General features: G+C 33.4%; 1 protein-coding gene across 1 annotated transcript; it reads right to left on the reverse strand.

Annotated features, from left to right (window-relative positions):
• Positions 1 to 386: 386 nt before the first annotated feature.
• On the reverse strand, positions 387 to 10,184 carry LOC142164752 (uncharacterized). The gene is made up of 13 exons (XM_075223260.1): positions 10,118 to 10,184; positions 9,661 to 9,800; positions 5,824 to 5,973; positions 3,821 to 4,648; positions 3,512 to 3,715; positions 3,191 to 3,322; positions 3,003 to 3,108; positions 2,834 to 2,914; positions 2,637 to 2,717; positions 2,344 to 2,581; positions 1,925 to 2,051; positions 755 to 1,257; positions 387 to 633 (listed from the first exon to the last, which is right to left on the reverse strand). Exons 1-13 carry the CDS (start codon positions 10,182 to 10,184, stop codon positions 387 to 389), a joined length of 2,904 nt encoding a protein of 967 aa, XP_075079361.1.
• Positions 10,185 to 10,996: the final 812 nt, after the last annotated feature.

The following is a 10,996-nucleotide window of genomic DNA, read 5'->3' on the forward strand; positions in this document are numbered from 1 at the left end:
GTCCTGTTATTCATATGTAGAGGAGTTGTAGTTAAAATGTAGTTTAACGTAGTTTAAATGTAGATAAATTGAATTTTTTTGATAAACCTTGTTGATAAAAGATGGCTAAATTATTTATATGATTCCTGTATTTATTTTATCTTTATGCTGTGTAACAAATGACAGTTATATACAGATATTACTTGGCACTTGAAGGTATTTATAAAAATAACTTGAAGATTAAAGTCAAATTGTAAGACAAAGTTGTTGCTGTAAAAATGTAATCAGAGTACTCGAGTATAATGTAATCAACAAAAAGTGTTGTAGAAAACCAAAACGACATATTTCCTACATTGTTTTCCAATTCAACTACCAAATTTCACAGACCAAACTAGGAACACAATAGTCTATTTCTTCTTTCGTTGCACTCTAGTCCTCTCGTTTTTTGCCGGAGCACCCTTCCTCCTTGCTAGCCTGCCAGTAACCTCACTCTCACTGATTGACCCATCTTCTTGCTTCTTTGTTGCATAGTCCCACATTAGAGCTCCATAGCGTCTATGGTGTTGGTCAATATCAGAAAGATCTTCCTTTGGGATTGCCAAATCTCCAAGGCTAACATACTCCGCAAATGCAGCCACAAATACACCACAATCGCTGCATAAGATGAGAATTTTTCATTATATAACAAATGATTAAAATAAAATAATTAAACATATAGAAAGGGAGATTATTTTTTTTACACTGAGCCTTCCTTTTGTTGTGGAATCTCAGCAACCATCCATTGTATGTCGAGAGGGTCCGTAACTGGTTTCTCGATGTATGCCTTTGTGGTCTTGAAGTCAATGTCTTTAGTTTACCATAGAAACCAGTGCATGACAAATACAGAGGGATAATGATTGAAAACTTGTCAACCAATGTCTCAACTGTTTTATGACGGTTTGCTCTCACCATGGAATTATAAACATAAAGTTGTCTGTCCTTTATGTCAAAAACTAGCAACAACCAATGGAAGTTCTCTACAAGGTTCACAGGTATGAGCACATAGTCAACAAGATCCCAAGCAACATTAGCAAGAATTCTGTACCCAAGAATATATTCTCCAACATCATTCTCGGCTTTAACAACCGAATACCTTTGTTCCGGTGGAGAACTCATGAACTTGTCATAGATTCTTTCAATCTTTGTCTTGAACAAGCAATCGGTGGTTGTGAACCTAGTATTATTGTTGGGGCCATATTTGCCTCTTTTTCGCAGATAATACATAATAACATCAATGTGCTGCCAAAATAGAATAAACATATACAATAAGCTACGGTGTAACCACACTTGTCTACAAAACAGCTATAGATTAACTACAATTTGAATTTATTAAAAACTCTAACAGATTGCTGCAAATTAGCTACACTATAACTACAGAAATATAACAGTTAGTCCAAGTACCTCACAAATGTAATTTAATTGTAGTTTGTATGAACCATAGTGAACAAGTACTATATGTACAATTGACCCATCAGACTACAAAACAACTACACATTAACTATATTTATGCACTGTCTACATTTATTCACTATACAGAGGAACAAATGAAACATACCACCTAAGTTAAGGTCCCAATAATCAGCAAGTTCAACCTACAGTTAATATTAATAGGCACAATCACAAGCTCTACAATATTACTACAAGGTAACTACAGTTGTGGTACACAGAGATTCCAAGTCAGTCAAAAGTACCAAAATTCCAGTTTGTACATACAATCATCATCACATATGATACATAAGGTCCATAAAAAGCAAAATTTCACAGCTGAGACATAAATATAGTAACATATATATGTTGTCTACAATATTACTACAATTACACATCATAGCTGAAAAATAAACTACAATTACACTACACAGCTGAAGACAAAACAGATATTGTGAATGATTCTGTTCTTTATACTTACTGTGTTATTGATGACTTGTCCGGGGTGAGCAAGGGCATAAAACCAGTCCTTCTTATCAATCTTTTCACAACCAAAATCCAACCAAGGCTTGATTTGGTTATCCTTCTCGGAAAAGTAATATTTCCTCCTGTAATAACAAAAAAATATCAAATACAAAAAATTGACAAAATGAATTACAATTTAAAGTATAAAAATGGTGAACAGACAGTGTAAAATGAAACATTCATACCTCCTAGATACTTTATCACTACGAATGTATAACCAGTTGGTGAACCTTTCTGTCAATTCAGGATCTACATTTTCACCTATGACACTTGTGAAGGGGTGTTTGAGGTAAAATTTTTTTAGGTCCAACAGATGTGCTGCCTCCAGAACTATACAAAGATGTGAAAGGTGATCGTGCATGTTTTCCCGATTGCCTGGTTCTACCGGGATGAACAGGGGTTGATTTGTCTGGTATGGGCTCGCCATACATGACCAACTGTGATAAGTTTTCTGGCAGCTCAAAGTCATCCAATGTCAAACCTTTGTTGTCAATGCCTTCAGGAACAACTTCAGGAACAACTTTTTTATCAATGCCTTCAGGAACAACTTCAGTCACAGTCACACCGTGAATTGGCGACTGTGGAACTTCACCTTCTGTAGATAAGTGTAGATCTATGTAGTTATGAACAATATTATGGAGTTATAGAGAATATAGAGAATATATTACCTGCTTGTTGTGCCTCAGCTACTTCATCAATTACTGGTTCTTCCTCAATATTTCCTTGTAGATGTTCTGCTGAAACTTCAGCTTGAATGAATAATTGGAAATGAGAATTGTAGATATATGTAGGAATATGTAGTTAAGGTGTAAATTATTAAAATTTTGCATAAAAACCTTATTGTAATGAAGAAATGATTCTGTACCTGCTTTATATGCCTCAGCTGCTTCTTGGAAGTCAGGATATAAGTCAACATGTGGTTGAAAATGTTCTGGAGAAATTGTAGCTGCAACACATAGTGAAAAAGTGATTAGTATAATTAAATAATGCTGTCTTGAAATTTGTAGATATGTATGTAGGAATTTTGTAGATACCTGTATTGTTTGTGCTTCCATGCAGTTGATCACCAACATTGAACTGGAATTGCTGGTTGTTCTCTCCTTGATGTTGATAATTATTTTTTGTTGAACTACCAGCAAACTATAATTTTGGGGAATATTTGAGACTACTTTATTCATATGTCTTAATTAGTCTTAGTACAAAATTATATGTAAATTCTTACCTTTGACTCGTCCAAATCAAACCTCTTGTTTATCACATTCATAACACTCTTCAAAGATTGATCTACGAACTCTCGAAGGCTTGAGAGTTCCTCAAAAACAGCCTTCCTAAAAGCATCTAACTTTCCATCAACCTAAAAATTAAATATATAATTAGTTGGTAATCTTATTCTAACTGCTACAGTTACACTACAATTCAACAAACTATAATTGTTATAGATTTATACCACAAATTAACTACAATGTATAACATACTATAATTGTTATGTAATGAAGTCAAAATGTAGCAAATTATGTCAATATATTGTAGTTATTCATAATACCTGCACAATCCCCTTTTCCAACTTCCTGAGCTTGCTACTGACAGATTCAATGTCCTCTTGACAATCTGTATATTTGGGTTCAAATGATGGAGAAGCAGCAGTTGGAACATGTGATGGTTGAGCACCATGTTCATCTTCATATTGAATCTTGTCTGGCAGATTAAGCACTCCAAGCTCTTCTCCAGATTCAATCATGTTTGTGAACTGAATGATGAAAATAACAGTTAATTCAAGTGACAAAAAAAATGTAGATTCAATGTAGTTATTATGAATGTAATTGTAGCATCATACAAAAGTGGAAAAAAATACCTTGAGCCACTCAGGCTTGATCATCTTCTCTTCAATTGCAGTTAACCAAATCTGCCCCTTTGTAGCTGACCATCTTAAAATGCGAGGTATAGATTCAGAACATCTCGTAGCAAGCTCGGTGCTGACGGACGAGCAACACTCATATAGCCACACTTGCAAGGCTAATGAGCATCCCCGTATCAGATAAGAATGTACATGGGGATTAAGACGATGTCGGACAGATTTAATAACCTGCTTGAAGGATTTGATACCCCATGGGTATGACTCAAAATTACCAGACTTTATTAGAAAGAACATAAACTTGTCTATGAAAGTCACATGGTCTTTATCAGAAGGACAAACAAAAAATTCCAATATATAAAGAATGCACAACTTCACCGCATCCACATCGTTTGCCCATGCTTTATTAGTCACTACATTTTTCAAATGCCATTTCTCAACCCTTTCTTTGTTCGGAAAATATGTATTCATTAAAGGGCTAACATAGGTGGAAGTGTAACCATAGTCTGAAAACTTATTCACACAATTAAGACCAGTTATCAACCCAAATTCTCTCAAGGAAAAATTTAATTTTTCACCCTTAAATAGTACTGAAAAATATGAGTCAGTAGACTTTGTCAATTCATACTTCATCAGAAGATGAAGTGATTGGTTTTGCATACAGATTGTGGGGAGACCTAATAAGTAACCAAAACAAGTTTTTTTGAAAACCCTTAAAGCATTCGGAGAGAGTAAAGCTTGTATCTGGCTAGGTATGCTAGGATCACACAAACTGTGGAATCTAAGCACACCATAATCAACATTTTGTTGTGCAAAGTAAGGGCCATTCTGTAGAAAATATAAAATTAATGAACATTAGTAGTTTGCATAAAAAGGAAGCAGTAATCTACATATAATTACATGACAAATACAAAATATAACTAGAAGAAGAACAACCTACCCACACCTATAACTACAAAACAATAACAGAAGAACAATGCCCATGTAAACATTATCTACAGGATGTAACAGTTACTTCAAGTATCTCACATAAATGTAGATTAATTGTAGTTAGAATGAAGTTAAATATATGAGCTATACAGGCTACAATAAAAAATATCATATCTACAATTTAACCATCAGACTACACATCAACTACAAACTAACTACATTTATACACTGTCTAAGAGTCACAGTTCCAATTAACCTACAAAATTGAGACAAAGAATCTACAAAATTAGGACAACACCATATTTTACCAAAATACACTTGAACAATCAAAGAAGAACAATGCACGTGTAAACATTATCTACAGAATGTAACAGTTACTTCAAGTATCTCACATAAATGTAGATTAACTGTAGTTAGAATGAAGTTAAATATATGAGCTATACAGGCTACAATAAAAAATATCATATCTATAATTTAACCATCAGACTACACATCAACTACAAACTAACTACATTTATACACTGTCTAAGAGTCACAGTTCCAATTAACCTACAAAATTGAGACAAAGAATCTACAAAATTAGGACAACACCACATTTTACCAAAATACACTTGAACAATCAAAGAAGAACAATGCACATGTAAACATTATCTACAGAATGTAACAGTTACTTAAAGTAACTCACAAAATGTAGATTAATTGTATTTAGAATGAAGTTAAATGTAGCAGCAATACAGGTTGCAATAAAAAATACCATCTCTACAATTTAACGATCAGACTACAAATCAACTACAAACTAACTACAGTTATAGACTGTCTAATAATCACAGTTCCATTAAACCTACAAAATTGCGACAAATAATCTACAAAATTAGGACAATACCACATTTGGCCAAAAAACACTTGAACACTAAATTAACACTTGAACAGCAGATTTTTACAACCAAAATCAAACTACAAAACAGTGAGGAAAAATAAATAGTGTTTACCTTTATTGAAATTTTTTGGTGAACCAATTTTGGTACTTTTTTTGAGGGTTTCTTCTTTTTTGGTTTTGATGAAGAAGGAGAGACCTTGGGTTTTTTCACAGATGGAACTTTGGGGGAATCATCTACAAAATCGTCATCTACACTCAACTCTTTCCCCTTGCGTTTAAGTTGTTTCTCGACTAGTTTATTAACTACACCAGCAAATGCTTGCTTCTCATTTCCGTACGAATTTGTCTAGGAGATGAAATACCAGTAGTTTGTTCACTTGCATGCGTCGATTCTGGGTTTTTGGGTGGTGATTTTGGTGTTAAAACACCCAAATCAAAGGTTGGAATATCAGCTAATATAGCTTTTGATGATTTTTTTGGGAGTGTTGGTTTTTTTCATGATTTAGGAGTTGAAGACAAAGATGGAAGTGAATTCAAATCGTGGGGGATACAACTGAAGGTAATTAAGTGGAGAAGAAAGTGATGGTAATTGTGGGTGAGAAGAGATTGTACGAGAATGGGGGAAAAACTGAAGGTAAATCGTGGGTGGGGGGGAGGGGGGGGAATTAACTGAAGGTAAATCGTAGGGGGTGTGGGGGGTGGGAGGAGAGAGAGGCGGGTAAACGAAATAACGTGAAAATACGGTCCTAAAATCACGCCTACAATAAATGAAGGAATAATTATACCCTTAATTTGAATTATGGTATATAAATGGTAATTTGGTATGCTTAAATGTAATTAACACAATCCTTAAACAATGAAGGTAATAAGGTTTGATATATAGTATAGATAGGTAAAAATCCATATTCGTCCCTTGCTCATAGGACGCGTTTGTCCATAGATTTTTATTTTATAATATATGTTTAATTTTTTGGAGATTTTCAAAAAATGAATTTTTCAAAAATCAAAAAATATTTTTGACCACTTTTTCAAGTTTTCTGGATTTTTCTTTTCGTATTCACAATATTTCAATATTTTTTCAAATGAAATGCATGTCCAAACATAATTTGAAATTTCAAATACTATTTTTCAACTTAACTCCAAATACTTTTTTTCTTTTAAAAATCACAATTTTTATCTACAAACGCCTACATAATCTCTTAACATTCACAATTTAGTGGGAAGTTAGAGTGACAGGATCTCCCATGTCGTATCTTGAATAATTTGGATTTAGAAAACGGTCAATTGAGCACTAAAACAGGAAGAGGAAAAGGACATAAATAAGTTATTTTCCATTCACTTTGAAACAAACATTTTTGGATAGTTGGAATAATATTCTCTTAGTTAGTTTTTTTTTTCTTTTTCATTTTTGGATAGGTGGAACAATTAATTAAGATAACTTATCAAAAGAAGTATGGTCGATCAAACCGCTAGTTAACCACTAACCACCTACACATGATTCGGAGTGTGAAGGGATCTTGATAAGTTACGGACCCAGGCTAAAATTGTTGCGTAGAGTATATATTAAATTCTTCAAACATAATGTATTTTTGAAAAATCTTATACGACTGCAATAATATTTTGATGAGTCTGAGCAACATAGATCTTATGTCAATAAAAAGGCCAAAATAGTAGATATCTAGAGCAATCACAATCATCACTGCATACAACTTAGGGATTTTTACATAAATAGCCGATTATATTTATTATTTACTTTTTCTAGTCGGTACATAGTTTTTAAATTGATATATATATATATATATATATATATATATATATATATATATATATATATATATAATACTTCCACCGACTATTTTTAGTTTAGGCGGTTAGGGCAGCTATTTGAGTTAATTCTTCTTTCCTCTCTTGTTATCAATTTAATTCAAATCCGATCAGCTCATCAACTTGGTTTTATTACAAATGTTCACCAATTTTACATATGCAAACTCATTGTGTGTAATGAGAAGTAATTGTCAAGTGGCCCGTCAAGAACCCATCTATTTGCGGGCTAGCCAATTTTCGGACTGATTATTCATAAATAGCCAGCATTTACAAAGTCATTAAAAATAGTCACTATTTTGCTGCAACACGAAAAGTTCCAGCATAATATACTAGAGATCAGTGCACCTGTGTATGAACTTCCAGCATATTATGCTGGAACGATATAATATGCTGAAAGTCCAGTATGTTATACTAGAGTTCCAGTATATTATGCTGGAATATTTTTCGAATTTTGAACATTGTTTTTGTTCAAATTTATCTTTACATGAAAAATAGCTAAATTTCCATTACTTTTGAACTTGTGGCTATTTTTGAATGACCGCTTGTAAATCTGACTATTTTTGAATTCTCCCTCTATTGGCCTTTAGAGCCCACTACAGTTTTGGCAATGGCAGTCCAACTAATCAACTTCTTTTTTTAAAATAGTTTCACTTACTAAACTTATTTAAACTTTTGATTAAACTAATAATACCTCACATTATTAGTATAACTTAACCGGTTGTCAACTAATTGTTGTTGTTAAAGATTTATTCGTAATTACCTAATAAGCGACCTGATCAGTGGTGGAGCGAGCTTACTAGGTGTGAGTTTGGCCTAACTCAGTCACTTTTGCTTAGATAAAATATTCGTATTATTTAATAAACTTCAAATCTTGACTTCGCTGAATATAATTATTTTTACCACGTCAATATATAAATTCCACCTAAAACTGTTGAAAGAGTAAAAAATTTAAAAAAATGGTCAAAAGGATTAGGAGATAACTATGATGCCGTGCTTGAATTATCACAGCAGCCCATACATTGGATTTTGGAACCTTACATTTGTAAATTGGATTGGGTCTACGGTCAAGGATTGATATCCAAACCATTACCTAACAAAATCTGTTAGACCACTTCATCTTGACCGGGAACCTTCTCAAACAACAACTAAAGAATAAAAAAAAATGGAGGCATTTGCATCTATACCCGTTTTTTGTGTCACGTTTTAATTTATGTCCGCTTTGCAAAAAAAAAAATGCAAGCGTACCCACTTTTTCGCATAACTGCAGCATACGGGGCTGAAGTAGCAAAGACAATCACACAAAACTTCAGCATTCTAGTAACCGGGCCTGAAGTTCAGCTCTAGAGCTGAAGTTTTTGTTTTGTAACTGGCGAACTTCAGCTCTAGAGCTGAAGTTTTTGTCTTTGTAACTGGGAAACTTCAGCTCTAGAGCTGAAGTTCTTGTTCTATATTTGATTAACTTTGGGGGAAGTGCACGGTTGGTCACTAATAACACATGTATTTATTTTTAAGCCACAGTTTAAAATGTCTTTAGTCTTTAGCCACTGCTTTAATAAACTTTAACTGCTCGGACGAAAATACCCTTCTGCTCATGTCCTTAACTTCATGACTTCAGGACTACATGTCCTTAACTTTTGAACTTGAAACTCTAGGTTCAGGACTTCAGGACTTTAGGACTACATGTCCTTAACTTTTGAACCTGTAACTCTAAGTTCAGGACTTCAGGACTACATGTCCTTAACTTTTGAACTTGAAACTCTAAGTTCAGGACTTCAAGGCTACATATCCTTAACTTTTGAACTTGGAACTCAAACTTCAAGACCGAGCGTCCTTAACTTTTGAACTTGTAAGTCAAAGTTAAGGACCTATTGTCTTTAACTTTTGAACTTGTAACTATAAGTTAAGGACTGTTTGTCCTTAACTTTTGAACGTGTAACTGTAAGTTAAGGACTATCTGTCCTTAACTTTTGAACTTGGAAATCAAAGTTAAGGATCTATTGTCCTTAACTTTTGAACTTGTAACTGTAAGTTAAGGACTGTCTGTCCTTAACTTTTGAACTTGTAACTATAAGTTAATGACTGTCTGTCCTTAACTTTAGAACTTGTAACTGTAAGTTAAGAACTGTCTGTCCTTAACTTTTGAACTTGTGTCTTAATTATTGAACTTAAATTTAGGACTTCAAGACTACATTTCCTTGCTACCAAGTACTTGTATTTCATCTGAAGTGACTGAAGGAGTTTTCTGTTCAACATTTTGTGAGACTATTTCTATCTCTGGATCAATATCATAAGGAATTTCTTCGTCACTATCATCATTTGACTCAGAATCCGCAATCTTTGTATTAGCAGCTGTTTTCAAAACCAAAAGCATCATTGTCAATCATAACAGTAGTGAACAAGCGCAAATTAAAACGAAGTCTTTATGTTTTGAATGCATCAGTGTATTTCCGTTTGGGGAGGAAAGGGTAATACAGTCTTTTCATATTATTTTTAATAGACTAGTGGCTACTATTGCTAAGCATTAAAAATGCTGGATAAAAAGTAAATACCAGCTTAAACAGTGGCTACCCCACGCCATTTCTACATTAACTTCAACATGTTTATGCTCTCATGTTTTCAACGGGCCTTGATTTTTGCACTTTTTTAGATAGTTAATATTATCTGACCTTTGAATTTCTCTTGCTGATGCTCTAGAACTCCAGTTATTGGTTCAAACGGCATGACCTCCGACATCATATCTGAAATGTGTATTTTGTTTAATAGCCTCTTTAGGAAGTCAGTTCTTTTCCTTTTTGATTCCCTTGAATTTTGCAGGAAAATTGAACCATTTCAGTAGTCAGTTTAGGTAATTTTTAATGTTATAATAATCCAAATGGAAGTCCTCAATATATTTGCTTTAGCTTCATTAATCAAAGAGAGCAATGTTGAAGTCATCGTTGTATAAGAAGAAAGAAGAAAACGAAGGAGGAGGAGAAATGGAGCTGAAGTTGTTTAAAAAGTGAGTACAAGTTAAAAGTTTTTTAAAAAATAGGCATAGGTTAAATAGGGGCGACCAAATAGGACGCCCCGTGCAATTTTTACAAAAAAATGGTTAAGAGTTGTGGTGGACTGAATAAGATCTCTCGATTCTTAATCAGAAATCTCGAGTTCGATCCTGAGAATAGAAAAACTTCTAGTAGGCAGAGCTTCCCTTTAATAAAACAACAACAAGAGTTAACGTCAGACGGATTCTTTAGCAAAACATCTTATTTCCGCCGCTAAATCTATTTAATGATGATTAGCGATGCATTATAAAAAAAAAATTATTAGTTACGGACTATTTAACGACAGACTAGCAACGAATTCTATTTTATTTTTTAAAGTGGGGCTATGCGCGCGTATTTTTATTAGTATGAGCTCCAAAAAGAACACTAGACATTTCCTTTTTGGAGATAGAAAAGGAAACAAATAGAATAAGATTCCCATCCCCTTAGCTTGGTCAAGAATTTTATCTTATTCTACAACTTTCTATAGCAAGATTCCTATTTTAATATTTGATGTATCAA

Source organism: Nicotiana tabacum, chromosome 1 (assembly GCF_000715075.1).
Source record: "Nicotiana tabacum cultivar K326 chromosome 1, ASM71507v2, whole genome shotgun sequence".
Classification (NCBI taxonomy): domain Eukaryota; kingdom Viridiplantae; phylum Streptophyta; class Magnoliopsida; order Solanales; family Solanaceae; genus Nicotiana; species Nicotiana tabacum.

Excerpts from the sequence above, each read along its gene's own strand:
- LOC142164752 (XM_075223260.1), bottom strand. The coding sequence starts at position 10,184 with ATGTCGGAGGTCATGCCGTTTGAACCAATAACTGGAGTTCTAGAGCAT. Across the intron at positions 9,801-10,117 it reads TCAGCAAGAGAAATTCAAAG|CTGCTAATACAAAGATTGCG; the intron begins GTCAGATAATAT and ends TTTTGAAAACAG. Across the intron at positions 2,718-2,833 it reads AGCTGAGGCATATAAAGCAG|CTGAAGTTTCAGCAGAACAT; the intron begins GTACAGAATCAT and ends TATTCATTCAAG.